At 66.3% G+C, this 22,954-nt stretch overlaps 1 protein-coding gene across 5 annotated transcripts; it reads right to left on the bottom strand.

The window, feature by feature from the left end:
- Positions 1 to 37: 37 nt before the first annotated feature.
- Positions 38 to 21,559, bottom strand: AMZ1 (archaelysin family metallopeptidase 1). 5 transcript variants are annotated; one of them, XM_040455757.1, is made up of 8 exons: positions 21,307 to 21,559; positions 9,016 to 9,146; positions 6,463 to 6,974; positions 5,107 to 5,274; positions 3,114 to 3,242; positions 2,688 to 2,857; positions 2,095 to 2,271; positions 38 to 604 (listed from the first exon to the last, which is right to left on the bottom strand). In XM_040455757.1, exons 3-8 carry the CDS (start codon positions 6,764 to 6,766, stop codon positions 71 to 73), a joined length of 1,482 nt encoding a protein of 493 aa, XP_040311691.1. In that variant the 5' UTR covers positions 6,767 to 6,974; positions 9,016 to 9,146; positions 21,307 to 21,559; the 3' UTR covers positions 38 to 70. The 5 variants fall into 5 exon arrangements, with proteins under 5 accessions (XP_040311691.1, XP_040311690.1, XP_040311692.1 ...); XM_040455756.1 differs by lacking the exon at positions 21,307 to 21,559 and adding an exon at positions 12,926 to 13,027; XM_040455758.1 differs by lacking the exon at positions 9,016 to 9,146.
- Between the last annotated feature and the right edge of the window lie 1,395 nt (positions 21,560 to 22,954).

The following is a 22,954-nucleotide window of genomic DNA, read 5'->3' as shown; positions in this document are numbered from 1 at the left end:
GAGGGGGCAGGACGCAGGGCCCCCCGTGATGTTCCCCTCCGGGCGACAGCGCCGGGCGGCGGGCCCCCGTCTAATTCCTCTCCTCCCGCCAGCGGCCAGGGGACGAGCCCGCCTTGGACAGCTTGCGCGTGCTCAGCTTCCTCCTCAGGGAGGAGAACCTGTCGCCCAGGACCCGGCGCAGCCCCGAGCCGTCTCGGCCGCAGGGCGGGTCCTGCCTGGGGGCCGGGAGCCGCCCCGTGAACATCTCCCACCCCGCCAGGGCCTCCACGGCGCCGTCCACCTGCGCCAGCTCCTCCTCCGTCACCTCCCGCTCCAGGGCCCGGATGCAGCGCTCCAGCCACCGGCCGTGCTCCCTGATGGCGTCCACGGCGGGGCCGCACCCGGACGGGCTGTCCGGGGCGGCCGGGGAGCCCAGCCCCTCCTCGGGCTCCGGCTCGGGGCCCGCGGAGAAGGTGTGGCTCCACGTGTCGGGGGTCAGGGGCTCCGACCCGCTGTCGCAGCTCAGGCCCGAGTCGGCGCTGCAGGGCAGAGTCTCGTCCGAGGCGGACGGCGCCCCTGCATCCGCGTCGGGCCGCGACCCGGCTCGAGTCCAGGCGTAAAGTCTCTGTGAGGGAGAGACACGGGCTGGGTGTCCGGGGCCCCGTCCCTCACCTCGTCCACGCGCTGCCCGCCCCCGTGCCCGCCAGGCGCCGTGTGGGGCCAGCGCCGGAGCAGTTAAATTCTACCGAGTGTGCACTTGACCTCAGGCTGCCTTCACAACAATAAATACCCAAAACTCCTCACTTTGTCCGTTTCTACTTCGTTGTACCCTGGCTTCCGCGCTGGCGGATGCGCCTCCCGCCCCCCCCCCCCATTCGTGTGCTAGGACGGGCGACACCACCACTACGGCCCATGCCTCTGTCCCCAGCAGGCGTGCACCGGCACAGAGCGCTCCCGGCCGGCCCCTCTCCCACCCCCAGGTCACCTCCCAGAGAGTCCCCGAGAGCTGTCCCCGCGGCCCCGTCCTCCTCCACCAACTCGCAGGGGAGGCGCCACCCAGGGCACAGCAGCTCCGGGGCGGAAGCCGCGGAAGGTTGTGCCCAATGACCAAGTGCCGAGCCACCGCCAGAGCCGAGTCTCCCTTCGCCTGTACGTCGCCGCCCGGCGGCACGCTCGCCCCGCCCCACCGCCGTGAGGACCCTCAGCGGGGCTGCCTGTGGGCTCCCCGCTCCAGGCGGGCAGGCCACTTCCTGGGGGCAGCTTGGGGGTTCTCCAAAGCGGGGTCCCCGAGCCGCAGCACCCCTGGGAGCCTGTGACACACGCAGGCCCTCCCCGTCTAGGGGCTGCCTGGCCAAGAAGCACCCCGGCGCCCCTCCCCCCCCCTCCCCCGCCAGGCACCCCGTCGCGGCCCGGGCTGCCTGCCTGCGGGGTTTTTCCCAGAACCGCAAACAGCTTCTGGCTTAAAACTTTTGGTTTTAAAATTAAGCCAGAGCTCTTCGGTGGCGAGGCCTTGATAAACACCGCGGGCCTCTGGAGGCTGAACTCAGAATCAAGTCGGAGGCCGCCGAGCAGGCTTCCCGCCGCGGAGGCTCCGCCCACAGGGCCCGCGCCGCGCCCCCGGCCGACAGCAGAGGGCAGCAGCGCCCGCGGCTCGCCCCAGACCGGGCAGGGCAGGAGAGGACCGCGTCCAGAGTGCGGCCGCCCCCTGCCAGGCCCGCTCGGGTCTCCTCCCGCGCGGACCCCAACCACCGGAGCCGGCGGCCCCGGCCGACGCAAGGGTGGCGTGGTGGGCGCGCCCGGCACCCACCCACCGTTCAGAGCTGGTATTTGCCATCTTTGCCTGAGAAGAGCCGTCCACCCTTTGTCCCCCCTGCGCCCCGACGGCCACGGCCACCGTTGCTGGGTGCGCGCCGCGGGCCAGGCTCGGGCGCCATACGCTGCCCAGCAGAGCAGGAAGGTGCCGGCCGGCAGGCACGCGGGTCTGTCTGCTCCCCTGGGGTTCTCACCCCCGGGACCCAACTATCCTCTGCTCTCGGGCTCCCGCGCCGGGCCCCAGACCAGGCGCTGGCCTGCTGCGGTCCCTGCCCCGGGGGCCCCCCCCTCAGAGCCGCTCACCTTGTACCTGTCGATGAGCTTGAAGCCCAGGACGTGCTGCAGCTTCCGCAGACATATGGGACAGAGGTCCAGGGGCCGCCGCAGGGCCTCCTCCAGGCTGAGCGCCCCCTGCATGATGCAGCCCAGCCAGCGGCAGCTCCCCAGGCCCAGCAGGTGACAGAGCTCGTGGCAGGTGACCTGCGGGGGAAGGCCCGCCACTGACCTTACAGCCGATCCCCGGGACGCCCCAGAGGGACCTAGGCCACCGGGAAGCGGTCCATCAGCCCTCCGCGTCCCGGTCCTGACAGCACGGGGCACAGACGGACGGCCCTGGGGCAACAGACAGACACGGGTTCGAATCTCTGCCGCTGCCCAGCCGAGTGACCTTAGGCAAAGGTCTTGGCAGCTCGGCCTTCGTTCCTACGCTCTCTACAGGGAAGCAGGGTGGTCCCGGTGAGGGCGGGACAGGGGACTCAGCGGCTGCCGGCTCACACCCCTGTGTCTGATCGCACATCCTTGGCACATTCCCCGAACTGGCCAGAGCCCCCAGTGCTTCTGCCCACTTCCTCCCTCCACCTGTGCGGTGACCCCCACACCCTGGCCTCCACGCCCACCTTGCAGCACTGGGCCAGCCCCAGGGCGCTGAAGCACAGTGTCTGGCCTGGGTCCTGCACTGGTGTCTCAGGGCCGTCGGCTGCCGCCTGGACCGGGACTGCCTCCGAGGCGCCAGGCCCCGGCTGCAGGAGCTCCCCCGAGAAACGGGCAAAGCTGCAAACGCCCACTTCTGGGGAGAGGTGGAGACACACGGGCTCACGGGTCACCTCACCCGGGGGGCGCAGGAGCAGAGCCCCCCCCCCACCCCACCCCTCAGGACGCACGGCTCCTGCAGGCCGGCCCCCCGGCAGCAGCCCAGGGCTGAGCAGGAAGGGCACGGCCGCACGTTCGAGGGCAGCGGTTTCCGTCCGCGTGCTCGCATCGTCTTCCCAGGGACGGGCCCCGCAAGCTCGGCCGAGGCGGGGGCTGCCGGGGCGGAGGCTCACCGTGCCCTGGCAGGAACTTGCCGAACGTGAAGCTCCAGGCCTCGCAGGGGTACAGGTCAGACAGCGTGAGGCCCAGCACGCACAGCGCGTCGCCCGGCTTGCTGCTCTTCAGGAAAGACAGGATCCCGTCTGTGGGGACAGAGGAGCCACAGGGCTCAGTGCCATCATTAGGGTCCCCAGAAAGAAGAGGCAGAGGGTCAGAGAGGTGTGAAGGTGCTGTGGTGGGTCGACAGAGACACAGGGCTCGGGGACCACGCCTGCAGCAGGACAGTGTCCTGAGGGCAGGGGACAAAGGCAGGGCCAGGAAGGTCCATGGCCAGGAGAGCGTCTCAGAGTGACAAACTTGCAGCCTGGGACACAGAAAGGGACATGCTACCATTAGAATGACACCTGTCCCAGCCAAGAGCTCCCTGTCAACCCTGAAAACTCAGTGCCAGCAGCTCCTGTCACACGCGCTGGGGATTGAGACCAGCCCTCCCGCCGAAGATAAACCAGATAAGCTGAGTGAAATACAAAACACGGCTTCTTAAAGCCTCCGAGGTGGGAGCGGAGTTGGCCACAGGGGACCAAGCGTGTCTTGGGAGGCGAAACAAGCTAAGTCTGATGACAATGGCAACTGGGTCACGGGGGTGCTCGTCCAGGCTCACAGGACCATTACACGCAAAACGGAGAATGTCAGTGCATGTGAATTTTGCCTCAGTAAACAGGATTTAAAAAAAAAAAAAAATCCGAAACCTGATGAGAACTTAGATCCAAGGACAGAACTGAAGCAGACTAGCTAAGACTGGGCCCCTTCAGAGATGCAGGAGGGTTGCAGACCCCGCTCCCAGGACCACGGACGGCCCAGAAAAGCTGTGTACCCACAGGGGCCTGGCAGAGGAAAAGCAGAGCCCCGCCCCCGGCACGAACCCGGCACGAACCCAGCACGAATCACATCACCCCAGGCCACTAGATCTCCAAAAAGGTAAACTAAGTTTTCAAGTAGTATGTCCAGCTAACGAGAAAAAATACCAAGACAGAATGAACGGAAAGACCACGAGGAGGCCACCAGCACGCACCAGACGGCAGAACCGAAAAGCACCTGTGTTTGTGGCTATCCATACTGAACTTAAATCTTAGCGGGAAACTGGTATTTTTAAGAAGTGATACTGCTGGGGGCACCTGGGTGGCTCCCTCGGTTGAGCGTCTGACGTCGGCTCAGGTCACGATCTCACGGTTCGTGAGTTCGAGCCCCGCGTGGGGCTCGGCGTGGGCAGCCTGTCAGTGTAGAGCCCACTTCAGATCCTCTGTCCCCCTCTCTCTGCCCCTCCCCCACTGGTGCGCACCTGTTCTCTCAAAAAATAAAAATAAGAAATGTTAAAAATATATATATTGCCGATTTGAGAAAGAACCCACCAGAAACACAGAAATGGAAAGGGGAGAACTAAAATTAGGAACTCGATGTACGGGCTTCACAGCCCAAGGAGAGAAAAGGCACAGAGGCGGAGCAGGGGGGCCCTGCGTGGAGCCGGAGGAGGGGCCGGAGGGGTTTCCCGCCACAGCTGAGACACCGGGCCCTCCAGCCCCAGTGCCATCCAAAGTGCCCTGCCTGCTCCTGGGGCCTCCCTAGACCAGAGTCCGGGTGCCCTGCACATCTGAGCGCCTAAGGCCCATCTGTGCCCCGCGACCCGGCCGCTCTCCAGCTGCCAGTGACCTGGGGGCTGGTGGGGGCTGGACACGTGCAGGACAAAAGTCTACAGGGGTGCCTTACAAGGCGGCAGGCGCCCGAGAAGGGCTTGCCTCCCCCACCCATCATGCCCTGGGGTCTCCAGCGCACGCTGGGAGGGTCATCTGGCCTCCAGACGGGGAAGGAGGCTGGTTTTAGCCTTGCTCTTCAAAAGCCTGGGGAATAGAGGTCCCCCCCCCCCAAAGAAACGGGGCAAGGATTCCTTCCTCCCGCCTTCTGCCTCGTGGAAAGGGCCCGCGCCCTCCCCTGCCCGCGCCCATCACCCACCCGTGTGGAGCTGGAGCCTGTCGGAGTCCTGGCTGGGACGTGAGGAGCAGTGTATGGACGCGGCCGCCACCGAGGGCAGGCACCGGACCTGCAAGCCCAGGAAGAAGGCCTCCGTGCAGTCGCGCAGGTACTCCAGCAGAGCGCCACCCGCCGGGCCCTCGCTCAGATCTGGGGGCGGGACGGCCCGTCAGCCGCCCCGCCCCCACCCGCCTGCGCCCCGCCCCCCACCAGCCGCGGCCACCGGGCGCAGGAGGCCACCGTGGACCTGCCTTCACGGAAAGGAGAAAGCCGCAAGAAAGGGCAACGCCCCGATGAGAGAGGTCTGGAAGGCGGGGAGCCCCTCAGGGAGGGGCAGGGGCGCCCCGGCCGGCATCCAGAGTCCCCGAGGCTGAGGCTGGCCAGATGTCAGGGGCAGGAGCAGAGCGGGACACGGGAGGCGTGCGGGCAGGACGCCCCCGGGGCAGCCACACCAGACTGCTGCAGGAGGACAGAAGCGCACCGAGCGAGGGCCGGCTGCAGGGGCCCGGGGCGGGCGTCTGGCTGGAAACGCAGAGCCCCAGGCCACCTCAGGCCCCAAAACGCACATTAACAAGCGCCCACGCGTCTGCTCGTGAGGGTTCCGCAGGCCCCGGTGAGCCGCTGGCAGGGGACAGAACGAAGCGGATGGTTTGGGCGCTGTTTGCTGGACACGGCTCGAGCCAGGGACGGCAGACGGGCCGCAAGGGGTTGGAGAACGAGGGTGGCCGCAGGCCTCTGGCCCCCTGAGCTCTGCTCGGGCCTGGTGGTCGGTCCTCTGCAAAGCCAGGCACCACCCTCTCTGCCCTCACCGCGTGGACAGCCGGCCAAGGCCCCTCGTCCACCCCAGCCCTTGCCCAGCAGGCCTCGCGGAGAACCCTTACCCTCGCCAGGCCCAGCCGGCCTCCCCAGCACGGCCTCGGGGTCAACTAAGCCTGCGTTCAAACCCCACCTGTGCCCGTTGCCAGCTGGGCGTCCGGGGCAGGTCAGGTGACCTCCCGGGGCCGGTTTCCCGGCCTCGGACACAGGGCAGGCAGGCTGGGAGGAACACAGTCTCTGCAGGGCCCCGGCACAGCGCCTGGCGCGGCACACCCTGTGCGAAACAGGGGAAGGGGCGACGCGGCCGCAAAGGCCCCACGGCCCCTGGCTTCCGGAGCTGTGTCTGACCTGGGCGGGCGGAGAGCCCGGTCCCAGCGGGGGCCTCCCTGCCCGGCCCGGAGCCCAGACACGCTGCCTTGTGCGAGACTCAGACTCCGGCTCCCCGGCGGGGTGCGGCCGGCTCCACGATGCCCACCCGCTGCGGGCCCGGCGCCCCAGGGTACACGGCCCCCCACCTCGTACCGATGGGCTGCAGGTAGATGTGCTTCCGGGCAGGGCTCTGCCTCCGGGGCGGCAGGGAGGCGTGGAAGGTCTGGAAGTCCTCGGGGGCCTCGGGACGGCTGAGGAGCCAGTCGAAGGCCGTGTGGATGAGCAGCGTGCAGAAGAGGGTCCTCTGGGGGTTGTAGGCCTCGGCCAGGAACAGCCTCTCCGCAGGGGTGAAGGCAGACGCGTAGAGACGCCGCAGGGTGGGGTCGCTGGACACCAGCGCCTCCTTCAGGGCCCGCGGGCCAAAGCTGAACTCCTGGGCCGGCCTGCACTGCAGCATGGCGGGCCCGGCCGCTCCGGGGAGCCCCTGCTGTTGCCCATGAACCCCACGGGGGACAGCCACGATCTCTTCCGGAGCCTTCCTGCGGGCCGATCAGAACCGCCGAAGGCTCCCCACGGCCCGACGCTGAGCCAAGGGCCCCTCCCGGTGTCGGGCCTCCTCGGTGACTGCAGGGGGTGGCTCGGACGCTTCCAGGCCTGGCAGCACCCTGGGGAGGGGGACACGCACACTGAGAACAGGGGCCGGGTCTCTGAGGCAGGAGGAGCAGAAAAAGGACATTTTCTCTGGCCGCTGCACAGGCACCAGCGCCCAGCTCAGGGAAGGGTCCTACTCCCCCACCCCCAGTGGGGAGCTTGTTTCCATGGAGCCCCAGTGCCCACTCCCACGGACTCGCCCTCAGATGGGAGGGAGCACCCGGGAAGGACAGCTATGCCACTGTTGTGGGAGCCCCCGCAAAGCCCGAGGGGGCACCCCCAAGAAGGCAACCAGCTGTTCCTGTCCTTTTGTGATGGCCAAGTGCAGCCCATCGCCAGGGGCCCCACAGCGCCTCCTTGTCCCACCTATAAGCCCTCCTCGCGAGGCCCCGCCTGCCCGAGGGAGGACGAGCACCAGACCCCTGAGTCGCCAGGCCAGCTGGAAGCAGGCGAGAGCACGTGGGAGACAGGCAGCCCCCAGATCCAGAAGGTTCCCAGCACACGTGCCAACCACAGAAGGCCATAAATAGGGAGATGTGACCGTGCAACAAAGAGCGCTTTGAGGGCTGGGACAGACCGGCGGGAGAGGACACGCCTGGGGGGGCGGTGGGGGGGGGGGCGGGGGGGGCGGTGACAGACGGGCCCGGAGAACGGGACAAAGTCAGTTCACAAAGTGGAGTTTTCCTTCCGCATTACAGGGAGGACTAAGAGGTCCGTGCCCCTCAGAGACGACGCCCCCTCCGCCACCATACGCTCCCCGAAAAGCTAGGCCGCCACCGGCAGAGGAGTAGAGCAGGGAGGTCACGAGGGAAGAAGCCAGAAGCCGGAGAAAAGGCACACAAGTAACGGAGAACAAGCCGAACCATGAGAACGGCGGACGATAGATTCTTCATTTAGAGCCAAGCCTGCTCTTCGGGGTGGGGGTGGGGTGGGGCGAGGAGAGACGGGCCCTGCCGCGGGGTGGGGGTCCTAGCTGCAAACACGGCACCGCGGGCAGAGCGAGGACCCGAGCCACACTCCCTGCAGCTGACCCCGAGTTGAAACGTGAAAGTCCCGAGCGCTCACACGGACACATACGTGTGTGTGTGCATCCATGTAAACATACACGTGCACGTACATATACGTGCATCCAAATTCCGTCATCCGTACATTTTCCTCTGGAAAATGACATCGAGTTTTTCCAGAGGAAATTACGTACACACAGGCGGATGTAGACACAGATATTTTCCCCAGAGTTACGAGGGAGGGTGGGGGCTGGGCCCGAATGCCCGCAGAGAGCTCTGGGTTTTCCTTTCTGCAGATCTTTCTCACAAATCTCAGCTGCCGGTGCGGTGCAATCCTACATCCTCCAGACTTAGTATATTACCAGCATCTTCCCAAATCCTTACACGTTCTATTGTAAAAATGCCGTTTTTGACGGCTTCCCAAAAACACCACGATGAACATCTTCCTGCCAAAGTCTGAGTTTCTCTTTCCCCAGGACAGATGCCCAAGAAGAAAAGACACCACGTCGGGGTGGTTAAGGGGGTCCCGATCTGCATCCCCCACCTGCTTTCCAGAAAGGTCATGACAACTTACAACCCCAACAGCCGCTGACGTTCTAAGTAGTCAGCAGCAAATAAAAACCACCAAAGGTGGGGGCCCCTGGGTCGCTCATTCGGTTGAGCGTCTGACTCTCGATTTGGGCTCAGGTCGTGGTCCCGGGGTCGCGGGATCGAGCCTCACGTCGGGCTCTGGGCCCGGTCCCCATCACGCGGAGCCCCGCTTCTCAGGAGCCCCTGTCCAGGCCCCAGTCCGCACCACCAGACTCCAGGGCAACACCGGGAGTTTAGCACCAGGATGAAGAATGGGGCCTGGGCTGTAGGGGGCAAAAACATCCGATGCAAACCCATGGATCAACTCTCGGCGGGGGGACGGGGCCACGGCGGGAGGGGGGCAGGTTCTCCAAGAGGCCAGAAAACGTGTGGAGGACCTAGCGAGGACAGACCCTGTGCACCACAGGGACCCGGGAGAGAACATCTGCACTTCCGAATGGGGCCCGGGAGGGGCACATACACCGGCAAGTCCCTTCTGTCCTTGGCTCCCTCGTTCCCTCGGCAGTCCCCAAGCGCCTGCTCATCCATGGTGCTTGGCCGACCCCCCTGGACTAAACAGGCACAGGTCTCTGGCCTTAGGGAGCTTCGATTCTAGAAAGGTGTAACAGACGATAAGAGGCAATAAAAATAAAAGTACATACTGTCTACACGGTGTGAGAAGGGGGTCAAGGGCCTGGAAGAAAAGGCTAATCCTAACCCTAACCCTGACATGGTGAGGTCCGAGCAGCCTGGAAGGTCTGGGGCGAGCGTCCCGAGCAGAGAAGCAGGTGCAAAGGACCCGTGGGTGGCTTCAGGGGCAGTGAGGAGACAGCGTGGCGGGAGTGGGGGCGGGAAGCCCGGCCACATCACGCAGCACAGGGAAGGCTGTGTCTCCAACTCTGGCCGCATCCCGAGGCGGGGCCGGGGGGGGCCCGTGTGCGTACCGCCCGTCTCGTCCCTGAGGGGCCAGGCGTCCGGCCTTCAGAGCGGGCTGTGAGCTCCTGGCGGTCCAGGCCCCCGGGGGCAGAGAGCCATTCTGGGAACCTTGATGAGGGAGCGCCCTCAACGCCAGCCCGGGCTCCGCGATGAGCTTGGCCCTCTGCCCTCCGACCCCCTCGTGCCGCAGTGTCCTCCCCGGCACAGCGGGCCTGGCGGCAGCTGCCCGCCTCACCCAGAGCGCGGCTGCACGGAGCGGGAGGAGGAGCGCCGGGTCCCGCCCAACTGCCACCCTGAGCACCTGACCCCGTGGGCACCTCGCGCCTATTTCTGGACGGGGCTCCCGTGGCTCTGCGTCTGCGCCCTCGACTCTCCCAGACCCGCGCGCGGCGCCCCCGCCGCCCCCAGCTAGAGCAAGAGGCTTTCCCGCCGGCAGCCACCCCCAGACGGTCCCCTGAGCGGCCCAGCCGCCTCGGGCCGGCTGGGCTGACAGCTGCCTATAAACGGGTTCGGGACACGCGGGAGGGTCTGTGTCACGGCCTTCACGGGTAGCCCCCACCGGCCCCGGTCAACACCCGCCCCCCACGCCCGCTCCCCTGCCCCCCAGCGCCTCAGTCCCGCAAACCCAAGATCCCTTTTGACCCAACACCTCGTCTGAACCCACGGCTACCAGCCTTCACCCATCCCGGAAGCCAAGGACACGGGCTCAGAGAGGGGAAGCCACCTGCCCAGGGACACACAGCCACACGGACTCAGAGGAGGCGCTCCCGACCTCGGGTACACCGCCCCTCGCTCTGGGCCTCATCCACAGGGCCTCCTCCGCCCTCGAAGGGGCCTCCGGCAGCGTCGCTCCCGTGTCACCGTGTCACCCGTCGACTCCTCAGGGCCTCGAGCCGACACTCCCCCAGCCCGCCTCTCTGTGCCAGAAATTCAAGGGCCCTGCCACTCCTTCCCACGCGGGACTCGGACCCAAACCGGGAACCTCGGGCTCCCCTCGCCGTCCCAAGAGAACCCAGTCACGCGGCACACGAGGGCCCCGGGGGCCAGAGGACCGGACACACGGCCGCTGTTTCCCAAGGAGGCTGGGGGGACCCGGGGCGCAGCCCATGTCTCACCCCTGCGGCCCCTGCACCGGAAGGGCGGCAGGGACCCCGGGAGCTTTCGCTCACGTCGGCACAGCTCTCAAGGCGCCCCCGGCCTGAAGTTAAAACTCAGATGCGCACGACACGAGGACAGAGTCCTGCCCCCCATACGACCCCCGACACCCACACCACTATGCCCCCACCCTCAACACACCCTCCCATACAACCCCCCCGCACCCACCCCCCCACCCGTACACCCCCACACACACACACCACACCCCCGGTACAAACCCCCCACACCTACACCCCTACACCCCCCACACCCTCCCATACAACCCCACACACACCCAACACACACACACCCCAGTACAAATCCTCACACCCCATACCCCCAACCCCCTCCCACACACACCCACAGCCCACCCCACCCTACCCCCACACGCCCCTACACACACCCACACTGTCATGTGGTCTCTGGAAAAGCCACCTAAGTGAGGAAACAGCAAATCACAGGTCAACAGTGTTGTTGTAAGAACAATCTTAACCTCATGGGTTCCCCATAGGGCCCCAGGATACACTTTGAGAACCAGTTTTCTCTGATTCCTCCTGCCTGAGACACGTCACACCCACCGTGGGGCTCAGAGCACCCACGGGGGATACGGGTCCAGTGGCAGTCAGCGGAGCCCCACGTGCCCTGCCCTGAGCAGAGCCCCTGGCCCAGCAGCCACCAGGGGCCCAAAGAGCCTGGGAGACAGGGCCACACCGGCCCGGCCCGGCTCCAGCTGGGGCGCGAGGGTGTTTAAGTCTCTGCGGGGCCCGGACGCCGACACATGTCTGCCCAGACAGCATTTCCTCTCGAGACCCCCGTGTGGCCGCATCCACCTTCCTGGATCCCTGGGGGAAGCCCCTCCCTCCCCCACAGGGTCCCATCCGAGCCACACTGGCCTGTGAGGTGTCCGATGAGGCCACACGGCTCACGGCGGCCAGCTCCGGGTTCAAAGCCAGCCCTCGCGATGGAGCCCGAACTCTTAGGCACCGACAGTTCCCGAAGCAGGGGGGGGTGGGACCGTAGACACAGGGTGAGACCCGCCCCTCCCAAAGGCTGTTAGCACTGAGGCCTTGCCTGACCTTTCAGGCCGCTTCCCCCACCACCGGAGCGCCCAATGACCCCCTCGCCCGGGGTCTGTGTCGCCCAGAGGCTGGGAAAGGGCCTGGTACAAGCCACTTCCTCCCGTGGGGGGGGGGGGGGGGGGGTTAGGGCTGCCAGCGTGAAGGGCAGGCTGGTGGGCCCGGGGAGGGAGGGCAGGCTGCCCAACCCCAGGGCCCTGGCACCTGCACCCGCGTCTGCCTGGACAGACGCCCCATCTCCGGGCAAGAAAGCACGCTCTGATTCTTGTGATTCTGAGGGCGCTTTGCAAAACCTCCGGCAGCTGCACGAGCTGGGGGCCCCAACCTTCACTGCAGGCAGAGCGGCCGCAGAGACACGTGTCAGGGGTCGGCTCCCCCTTCTCAGAAGGCTTGGGTTGGGGGGGGCAGGGCTTAGACGGGGTGGGGGGAGGGCGGGAGTGGGGTGCTGTGTCTGCGCCCGGCTTCCTGTTACATTGGCCCTCGCCGGAGGGCCCTAACTTGGACTCCAGACCCCCTTCCCTTCGCGTGACCCAGGCAGGCGGGGGTCCCCGTTCCCCAACCGGATCCTGGCCGCACGCTTAACTTTGGCGTCTCTAAGTAACCCTCCCCTCCCCCCTTCTCTCCTCTGAACGCGCTGCCTCGTTTCCCGGGTGTGCGCAGCCGGCCAGCCTCCTTCTCCACCAGCCCCGGCCCCGCCCGAGGAGCAGGAGCGCGGTCCTCCCGGAGGAGGGGAGGTTCTCCGGCCCGCGCGCTCCCTTTCCATCCTCGACCCCGCCTTCCTGTTGCATGTTTGCTTGCAACGGTGACGGTGACGGTGACGGCCGGCGGCCCAGAGTCCGGGCCACCCTGCCTCGGGGCGCGGAAGGCCGGGAAGGTTCCCCCGGCCCCTTCCCTCCCCAGACCCGCTGCGCGGCAGGGCGTCCCCTCTGCGGGGCTGGCGCGGAGCACCGAGTACGCCCTGCACCAGGCCCTCCGGGAGCGCTGCGCCCACACCCCCGCTCCTGGCCCAGGGGACCTTTGGTTCCCCCCTCCCCACCCCCTCCACCCCTGCCGAGCGGGAGTGCGCCCGCCACCACGGCGTCCTCCGGGCTTGCGCGACCCGACCGGCGCCGCAGCGCGGCCGGGGCATTGCCACCCGACACTGCACCCTGGGCTCCCGGCCACCCGGCATGGCGGTCCCCTCCCGGTCCCCGCGTCCCGGCCTCCCCACCGCGCCTCCGTGCCCCCTAAGCGCCGCCCCCCTACCTCGCAGCCCCGCGCCCTCGGGAGCCGGCGCACGCGGCCGGCCGAGGGCAGCGTGGGCACTTGTCGTGGGCCACGAAAATCAAGGAGGTCCCAGCATGACGTCAGCACGGGGGCCGGGAGCGAGGTGGGACCGGGGGCCGGGCCGGGAGGAAGCAGCTCCCGCCGCGGGCACCACACACGCACCCGCCCCCCCCCCCCCCCCCCCCCCCCGCCTTACCCTCCAGGGGGCGGGAGGCTGGCAGCGGCGAAAGACTCCCGGGCACGGCCAGCGACCTGCCGCCGAGCTCTGCCGAGCACGCGCGGGACGCCCGCGCTCCCAGAGATACCCGGGGGCGGCGGGGGAGGAGCGGCACAGGTGAGGGAGGTGAGGCGGCCGGGCCAGGTGGGGCCCAGGTGGGGCGGCCGGCGGCTCTCCGGCAGGCCGGTTGCATCGCCGCGGCCCCGGGAGCTTCCCTTCGGTCCGCCTGGAGGGACCTAACGAGTCTTCAGGACTTTTCGGGGGGGTGGGGGGGTGGGGAGAGGTTCCCTGGATGCTCGGCCTTTATTCTCTCTTGCCGGTCTCTTCACGAGCCTGACAGGTGACGCTTCTTTTTGCGCCCATTTTATGGACGGAAAACCGAGGAGTGGGCAGGGGAGGCGACCGGCCCAGGCGGCGGAGCCCGGCTGGCTTCAACCCCGAGCGGCCGGGGCCCCGGCGCCCGGCTCCCGGCTCAGGGCGCTCGGACGGGAGTGGGAGCGCTGGGATCCCTCGAGTCCCGGGAGAATCAGGGTGGCCGGCACCCCGGGAGACGAAAGGGAGGGCGGCCGGGGCCCCGCTGCTCCCCGGGAGAACGGCATCCTCGGCGCTGTGGTCCCGCCAGTCCGGCCACCACGGCCCGAGCAGTTGCCACGCGTCCTCCCCGGGGAACTGGTTTGCGGCGCGCAGCTCCCGGGAGGCCACGGCCACGGGCCGTCCCCACCGGGCAGGCGGCCCCCGCGAAGCTGGAGGAGAGGTCCCTCAGCCGTCGCCCGATCGTCCCTGCCCCAGCCTCGCCGGGCCACCCCAGAGCCCCGTCACCCTGCTGGGCTGCAGAGAAGCCTTCACGAGACGCGGCAGGCGGGGCTCGCCGGCCTCTGCACTTTTTCGGCACACTTCTCGGGCCACTGCTAACGGTTTCCTCTGCCTTCTCTTCTGTAGCTCAGCATGGGGACCCAAAGTGGCACAGGACCCTGTCCTGAGTGGTCCCCACTCCTTTTTTTTTTTTTTTTATTTTCTTAACGTTTATTTTTGAAACAGAGGGAGTGCAGCGGGGGGACGGACGGCGGGGGGCGGGGGGAGGGGGACACAGGATCCGAAGCAGGCTCCAGGCCCCGAGCCGTCAGCACAGAGCCCGACGCGGGGCTCGGACTCACAAACCGCGAGATCGTGGCCTGAGCCGAATTCGGACGCTTAACCGACCGAGCCACCCAGGCGCCCCAAGTTGTCCCCACTCCTGATCGAGAATACAGCTCGGGTCACAGGCTCCGTAGCCTTTCCTGCACCCCCGACACAGCTGCCCTTCCAAGGCCAGCCCCGGGACTCGGGTGCAGAAGGGGGGATGGTCTGGACACGCGGCAGGGCCGGCCCTGAGTGGGCCTTAGGGGACTTCCACCATCCGCCCCCCAAGAGCTTTGACGGAGGATGGGTCCTGTCTGGAGGATTCTGTAATAAAGACTTCCAAAAAGGCCAGCGAGGTGTAAGGGCCGTGTGCAGGACCGGCGGCCACCCGAGCACAGAGCCAGCGGTCAAACGTCTGGACTCAGTGCTCGGGCTACCGGACCGAACTCTCTCCTCACCTGCAGGACGGAGAGGCCAGGGACCCGGTCTGCATAGGGCAGGCCGTGGGGGTTATGTCACCTGCAGAGTGCTGGTCGGATGGGGCCACTGGGACTGGTCATTCGAACCGCCGCATGTGCAGCCCCTGCGGGGGACGAGATACGCTGAACGTCCACTTGGGGGCGTGGGCCCTCAGGTGCTAGACCAGGGGCTGGATTGTGCGGTCACCTCATGTAATGCTCCGGGGGGGGGAGGAAGTACTGTCGTCCCATCCTACAGATGGGAAAATGGAGGCTCGGGAGCCCGGAAGTGGTCCCCAAGACAGAAACCGAGGTCCGTGTGGCTCCAGAGACGCACCATATCGTGTTCACGTGGCAACAACAGATGCCGCCTGGCGTGGTCACTGTGGTGCTGCTTCCTCCTGAGCCTCTGTTTTCTCATCTGGAACGTTCTCCCCCACATGGCCCCCCACCCGCTCTGCTGCTCGGGTGGCCCTCGAGAGCTGACCCCCCACCCGGGGACCCCTCACGCTCTCCCCTCCTCGCCCGACTTGCGTCACACGACTGTGGGAGGCTGAACCCCGGTTCCCTTGCCCTTCCCTCATCGTGTGTCAGAAGCCCGTGTGCAGGGACCTGATGGCTCTGTCCCTGGCGCCTGAAAACAGTGCCTGGAAAACAGCAGGCGTCCGTATTTGCTGGATGGAAACACACATCGTGCGGTCAAATGAGAGGGTGTCACCTTCTCGGGCTCTCTCGTTAGTGTCCAGCTGAGGTCACTCGTTCCCTCAGACGTGTCCCCACCACCTCTGAGCCGGGGCTGGGAGGTGCCTCCGGATGCCGTTAGCACCGACACGACCCGTGTTTTGGGGGCCACGTTACTGGGTCGACCCTCAGTTGCTCTCAGGCAGCCCGGCCAGGAAGTGTCGGGCTGGGCGCCCTAAGATAGCCCCAGAACGGGGGCGTGGGCCGCGGAAGCTTCCCAGGCTGCCCACCCCCAAGGGAACTGGGCCTTGTTCTGGCCAGAGTCACCTGGTCCCCTCCCAGTCACCTGGCGTGGCCTCCCGGCAGAGAGGACCTGGACCCCAGCACCCCAACCCTCAGTGCCCCTGTGAGCTGGGCGCCCCCGCCACGAGCCCGGGAAGGGCCAGGGAAGCACTGTGGAGGGGCAGGGTAGCGCTGTGGTGGCCCGGAGAGGAAGGGCATGCGGAAGGGGCACGATAGGGAGGAGGCCTTCGGACTGGGCTTTCAGGAGGTTTCTGGGGTCTCCTGGGGACGAAGCTGTCCTATAGAGTAGCCGGGAAAGTCACATGGTGAGTGTCGAGGGGTAACTGGCAGGCGGGCAGATGGGAGGGAGGCTACTGTTCTCTCAGGGTATGTAGTATGACGGGAGAAACAGGCGACGGTGATAGCTGAGGAGTGCAGGAGAATGTTCTAGAATGGGGTCTGGGAGAGGCCCACAGGAGGTCCCCTTCTGGCGTCGGGGCCTCCTGAGCCCCCACACGGCTGGTGCGCCAGGACCCCCCCACTGGCTGCCCAGCCCCAGCCCCCCAGCCCCTCAGCCCCAGGTTATCAGGCCTCCCTCCTGCAGTGCACTGACTTCCTGGACCTGAGTGTGGTTGTGTGCCCATTTGTGGGCTGGCCCCCCCGGGGATCCACGGGCAGCACCACGGAGAGAGCCACAGGGAGCACCACGCGGAGCACCACAGGGGGAACTACGGGGGGGGGGGGAACCATGGGGAGCTCTCCACGCAGGGTAAACTGAGCGAGCAGCACAATCCAGGCTCCCATCTGCGGGAGCCAGCCAGCCTCTATTCTGAGTCCTGACCCTGCACCGGGCTCTGGGTTAGGACCCAGAAGGCACAGTGAACAGGTGGGGAACAGGCACCCCAGGCTCCCGGAGGTCACTCTCCTGCCTCCTGGCCCCTCCGGTTGGGGGAGAAGCTTCCGCAACCACACTTTTGGGAGGAGAGGCGCTCGTCCGTGGAGGCCTGCCCAGCCGACCGCTGCCGTGAGGTCTCTGTCCCCTCCCCAGGGGTCCCGTCTGGGGCTGGTGGGCAAGGGGAGCTGGCCAGAGGGAGGGAAGGGCTCCCTGAGTAAGGACCACCTTTTCTCCCGAGTCTAGGTCATGACGGCTCCTGCTGGGTCCCCACAGCCACCTGCCCAGAGCCAGCTGTGGCCCCGGCCCCGGCCGCGCCCCCTAGGCGAGAGAGGTTCCTAGTGCAGAGAGGAGCCCCTGTCTGAAGGCCAGCGTTATTGTTCCGGCCCCAATTTGTCCCCGAGCTGCCCTTTCCCCCTCTGGAAACCTTTATGATAAGGGGCCCCTTTGAGCCAAGTGTCGCCTCTGCTCTGGGCCGCCAGCCTCCCAGGCCGCCCGCCCACCCCTGTCTGCCCGGCCTCGTTCCGGAGAAGCAAGTGCCCCCACGGATGGCTGAGGGATGTGTCATCATGGTCCCCAACAAAGCAAGGGGATTTTCCCTCTAACCCTTAAGAGATGACGTGGCAACAACTGTCCATTGTAGGGGATCGAGAAAAACAGAAAACCCTGTCATCCAGCCGCCGAGAGGTCAGACATCCTCCAGGTACGTTTGGGGGCTCACACCCCACGTTCTGCCCTGCGGGCGGCTGTGTCACGTGGCACCTCGCCGCCAACAGCCAGAAAGCGCGTCCCCACCTTCTCTGTGTTGTGTTTTGATTCGTGGGTGATTCACCTGCTTTGGGACGTTCTGTCTTCTCCCCCGGTTTCCTTGCTAGTTTACGTATAATCTGTGCTAATCTCACTTCCGTACATCTTCGCCGCACAGAACTCCCATTTTCTCCCCCTCAGCACAAACCTCTACCAATAGATCCTGGCTCACGGCGCCGCAGTGACACGCGGAGCCGCGGGCATTTGCGATTCTCACTGGGGGTGGGGGGGGTGGTCAGAGAACCGGAGACCTGAGAACGCCCCCTGGATACCCGCCGCCCCAGCCGCCCCTCGGCCGGGCAGCCGGACTAGGATACTGCCTCCTTCCAGGTGCCCAGCGAGTGTGGCCAACTGGAAATCCAGGTGAGGGAGGACCAGCTCATTCGGAAGGATCCTCACTCCGCGTGGGGCGGGGGGTACCGAGTGCCGGGCCCCCCAGAACACAGAGGCAGCCTGCTGACATCCAGCCCCGGGCCGGCTGACGCTTCGGGCCACCGCCCCACCCCTGCACGCTGGGACACATTCGTCTCGGACTCCAGACCTCTCCTGTGAAGTCACCTCGTTAGAGCCAATTCTAGAAATGGACACTGACGTGGGGTCCCCTGTCTTTTCAGCCAGACGGTCAAAGGGTACCGTCCCCACCTCCGTGCTCACTGCCGTCCTCTGGCCTGGGCAGATCTGGGGTAACAGCTGTGTGGTCTGGGGACGCTCCCTCACCTCACCGCACCTGTTTCCTGGGAGTGGCTTGAATAGCGGCCCACCTGCGGCCTCAGGATGGGACCTTATTGGGAATAAAGGTCTTTGCAGATGTAATTAAGGTAAAAAGCCTCAAGATGAGATCATCCTGGATCCGAGTGGCCCTAAATCCATTGGCACATGTCCTTACAAGTGGGAGAAGAGTAGAAGACACAGGAGGAGGCCAGGTGACGTGAGAAATTGAGACGGCAGGTGTGGCCACCGGGAGCTGGAAGAGACCGGCAGGACCTTCCCCTAGAGCCTCTGGAGACAGCATGGCCCTGTGGCGCTTTGGTTCGGATTTCTGGCCTCCAGAGTTGGGAGACTCAATCACTGCTGTTCTCGAACCCCCGCGCCTCCCACGTTTCCTGGGGTTGCTTGTCAGCATCGGAAAGCTACACGGTCAGTACTTCTCAGCACTCGGGAGGCCCTTACAACATTCATTCAGCAGATGCTCAGACACCTGCTGTGTGCCCCGTGCTGGGCCACGGGGACAGGATGCTAGGCCTCTCTGTGCTCTCCTTCTGTCCACTGGCAGCAGACGAGGGGAGACAGGATGGAGGGAGGGGCCACAGGTGGCATGGACAAGGGGGCCCGGGGCAGAGAAACGGGTCCTGCCAGCCAGAGGGACGGTGTGAACAGACCTGGAAGGCAGAACGGGCGGGGGTCAAGGGCTCAAGAGGGGAAGCAGGGTTACGTGGGGGTGGGGGTGGGGGGGGAGTGGTCAAGTTCCTTGTAACAAAGGCAAGGGGGCCGATGGCCCAAGCAGGGGCTCTCACGTCTCTTACTAGGTCACCTGGGAGCGGTAGGGGGAGGCAGGTGACGTCCAGGTGGGAGGCCTGAACCCAGGCCCAGGCAGTGGGGGCTGCTCGATTTGGGCAGGGACGTAGATTCAAGGCCTCCCCCAGGGCGCAGGGCTCCCTGCCCGTGCCTCAGTTTCCCCAGGCCTCCTGTCTCAACGATGCTCCTGGAGCCGCTCTGTGTCTCACCGGAGGGATGGGGGAAAGCGAGGACCTGGAACCGCCTGACCGGACGCCCACCCTGTACCAGCTGGCGCTGCGTGCCCAGGGACCCCTGTCCCTTCATCTCCTGTCCGGGGCTGTCTGAGGGCCCTCTCAGGCATGGGGGTCACGGAAGACCCTGGCATGAGAGGCAGGACGGGGGGCAGGGCAGAGCAAGGCTGGGCTGCCAGAAAGGTCCGCCCTCTGCGCTCCTGATCAGTATTCACCCCAGAGAACAGCTCGTCTGGCTGGGGCCCAGGGGAGGGGCTCAGCTCAGTCACCGCCCCCCCACCACCACCACACACAGAGGGCCCTGTCTCTGCTGCTGGGGGCAGGGGTGCAGGGGCCCCTCCCCACGAATGGGGGTCCCAGGAGCCCGGGAGGAACGCCCTGTGTCTTGTCTCTCTCTGGCACACCCCCCTCCTCTCCTGGTCTTGTGAGGTCAGGGGACCAGACGGCACGCACGCCCTCTCCTGGGGAAGCAGCCCACATGCCCTGGCAACATGCAGACTCTGGAGGTGGCCCACCTGGGCTCCAGGTAGCCACAGCCCCGCACCCGGACCCCAGCAGCGGCGGGCACAGCCCACTCTCAGGGGCCCAGAGCAGGGCGGCGGGGCGGGGGTGGTTCTGGGACCGAGCCTGCCCCGTGGTTAGCCATGACAGTGGGTGGCTCCGGACAGAGGGGCTGCTTCCCTCCGGATGTCCAAGTTCGGGTGGTCACGAGGGCTGATGGCGCTCCGGAGACCCCAAGGCAGCCCACGCTCACGGACCACTCATCTTTGGCGGACATGGTATCCCAAAGGTTTAGGGTTTGGTGATTCGCCAGGGGGCCCACCGAGGCCACACCGTCAGGATCTGGGACGTCCTCACTCCCAGAGAGGACCTGCCGGCCCTTCCTGCACCCTACTGTCGGGTGTGTGCCTGGCCCCGCTTGCCCTATGGGGGGGGGGACCCAGGGAGGCCCAGAGTCCAGTGGGGGCAGACCCCAGGTGTGTGGGCGGCTCTGGGCAGGCCTGTGGGAGGCCTACCTGAGGGGTCCCGGCTTTGTGGCCGGTTCGAGTCCTCGGAACCCATGGTCCAGAAGCTTCTCCAAGGAAGCACAAGAGGATGGGGTCAGTCTGGGAAGGTGGCTAGGGGAGAGTCCCAGGCGGGGCCAGAATTAGCCTGGCACGACTAAGCCTCGGGGGACGCAGTGAGCCGGTGTCACAGGGCCTTCCTGACCCATCAGGTCTGCCTCTCCCACCCCCGAGCAGGGAGGGCTGTGGGGCGAGGCGGTTACACTGCAGGGCCCTCCCTGCTTCCTAGGCTGGGGCACCCCTGCTGCATCCACACCTGCAACCCAGCCCCAGAGCCCACAGGCGGCTGAGGGTGGGGTGCGGGCTGCTCGAGGTGTCCAAGAAGTCCCACCACAGCTGGGGCTTCTAGGCGGGTCCGCCGGGTGGGCTGCACACCCAGCCCACCCTGGAGGGCGCGGGAGCCCGCAGGAGCTGGAGGCCCAAGGAGCCGTGGGGTTCGGCCTGTCCCAGTGCAGAGAACGGAGCGTATACTGGGCGGGGGGGATTCCTGGTGCGGCAGCCCCGGGGCCGCGGTCACCTCACCTTTAGGCGAGCACCCAGCCGCCCTGTGGCCTCTTCCCAGCCACACACCCAGAGCCGGACGAAGCCATGCGCCCCAGAGAAGCTTTTCAAGGACCCCCCTTGTTCTTAAAGCCCAGCCTTCCCCCTGCAGCCCGTGAGGCCGTGGGCCACTTCGCCCACCCAGTGCCACACTCAGCAGCTGCCAGCCCACCCCTGGCCTGTCTGTCCCAGCCACACACCCTCCTTCTACCTCTGGCGTCCCTTTGCCTAGAAGGCACACTGCACCCCTCAACAGGGTTCCCCCAGTGGGGCTGGAGCCCCCACCCCATGCAGGGCGCGAGCTCTGGCCGCCATCCCGGCTGTCCTCTGCACCTGCTCCTGCCTGCCTCCTTTCCTCCCGGTCCCCGCTCTGGTGCCTTCCACTGCACACGTCCACCCGCCCCCGCCCGCCCCTGTCCGCACCCCCATGTGCCCCCCATCCGCCCCTGTCCACCCGTCTGCGCCCCCGTCTGCTGGAAGACATCTGCTCCGCACTTAGCTCGCACACCCAACAACTACTTCTCCCCACAAGCCCTCCTCACGCGCACTCACCTGGGCAGTGGCTGTCTTCCGCCCGGAAAGATGCTACGGGCTGGGGAGCTGTGGCCACCTCTGTCTCGCTCCCGTCAGTGTCCAGCGCGATGTTCAGCTCCTAGCAAGCGCCCGGCCGGGGTGGCTGTGATGCCACGCACATGGAGTGTGGAAACCCCGTCCCTGCACACACCCTGCCCGTGCCTAGTACCCCGAGCACCCCCACGTAGACACGCCCGCCTCCATTCGCACATACGCACGGTGCCCGCCGGGGCCCAGGGCCCTCCCCGCCCGCTGCCCGGAGCCCTGGCTCCCCCCCGCCACCCACGGGTCACACACACAGAGCCAGGCGTGCGCGCTCGCTCCCGCCATCCCCGCCACCCTCACTGCAACAGGCGCCCGGGCTGCTGTTGGCCGCCTCTGCCTGCCGGCGTGTTTGCCAAGCAGTTTCCATGGCGACACATCTCGGCTCTGCCGGGAACAGACAAGTGCAGCGAAGACAGTCTCCATGGAGGGGACGAGGCTCGAGGTCTCCGCCCTCGGGCTCCAGGCAGGCACGGAGGGTGTGCTCCCGTGAGCCTCCGTCTCGAGTGAGGCTTGCATCCTGAGAAGGAGGTTCGGGACTTCCTCTTGGAACGTGCTACCAGAGCTGACTTAGGTCATTCAGTCATTCGACAAACCTTCCATGCTGGCTGCCTCAGGCAGGGGCCTGGCTCACCAAGGGCTCACAGGCCGTGGCCTGAGACCGGACCGTCGTCCCCACTGGCCTGCTGAAGGCCCATCCTAGGCAGCTCAGTAACTCCCTGGGCACCAAGGCCCAGCCTCCCACCCTCCCGGAGCCTGGCCCCACAGGGCAAGTGTTCTGGGGCCCCCTCTGTGGAAGAGCAACTGCAAACCCCAATTCCCCACCCCCCCTCCGAACCACCCGTGCGCTTTGTAGAAACTCCTGTCAAGAGGTGAAGCCTGGAGCCCATCCTCGAATCTGAGCCTGTCTCATGACTTGCGTTGGCCAATAGGAGGTGACACAAGTGAGGCGCCTGGGGGCTCAGTTGGCTAAGCGTCCGACCCTTAATTTCAGCCCAGGTCATGATCTCATGGTTGTGGGATCGAGCCCCGTGGGGGGCTCTGCGCTGGGCGAAGAGTCTGCTTGGGGATCTCCCTCTGCCCCTCCCCTGCTCGTGCTCACTCTGTGTCTCAAAAGAAAAAGAAAAAAAGTGACAGATGTGACACCATGCCAGTTCTGATCTCAGGCCCCGAGGGAGGTGTGGGCTTCTGCCTGTTCTCTTGGCCTGTGGCGGCAGCAGGAAGGTGAGCCAGGGCCGGCCTTCTGGAAGGTGAGAGAACGAAGGGGGCCTGTGCCACCCCAGTGGAGACCACCCTAGAACAGCAAGCCCCCAGCCAACTCACTTGCTGACCCCAGATGCAGGACAGCAAGCCCAGAGAAGCAGCACTGCCTGGTTGCCGGCACCCCTAGACTTTAGACGCTGTGAAACGCAGTTGTTTGAAGTCACTGGCCTGAGACGATTTGTTACAGAGCAGAAGCTGATACGCCCTCTTCCCAGGGCCCTGGCCAATAGTCATCCGATCTCACGCGATCAGCAGGTGCTGAGCGCCCAGAAGCTCACCCGGGGTGTGCAGGCTGCACACAGACCTACTATGTGCCAGCACC

The sequence above is a fragment of the Herpailurus yagouaroundi genome, unplaced genomic scaffold (assembly GCF_014898765.1).
Source record: "Herpailurus yagouaroundi ecotype Mexico unplaced genomic scaffold, PumYag 216, whole genome shotgun sequence".
Lineage (NCBI taxonomy): Eukaryota > Metazoa > Chordata > Mammalia > Carnivora > Felidae > Herpailurus > Herpailurus yagouaroundi.
This window is presented reverse-complemented; position numbering and strand designations above follow the sequence as displayed.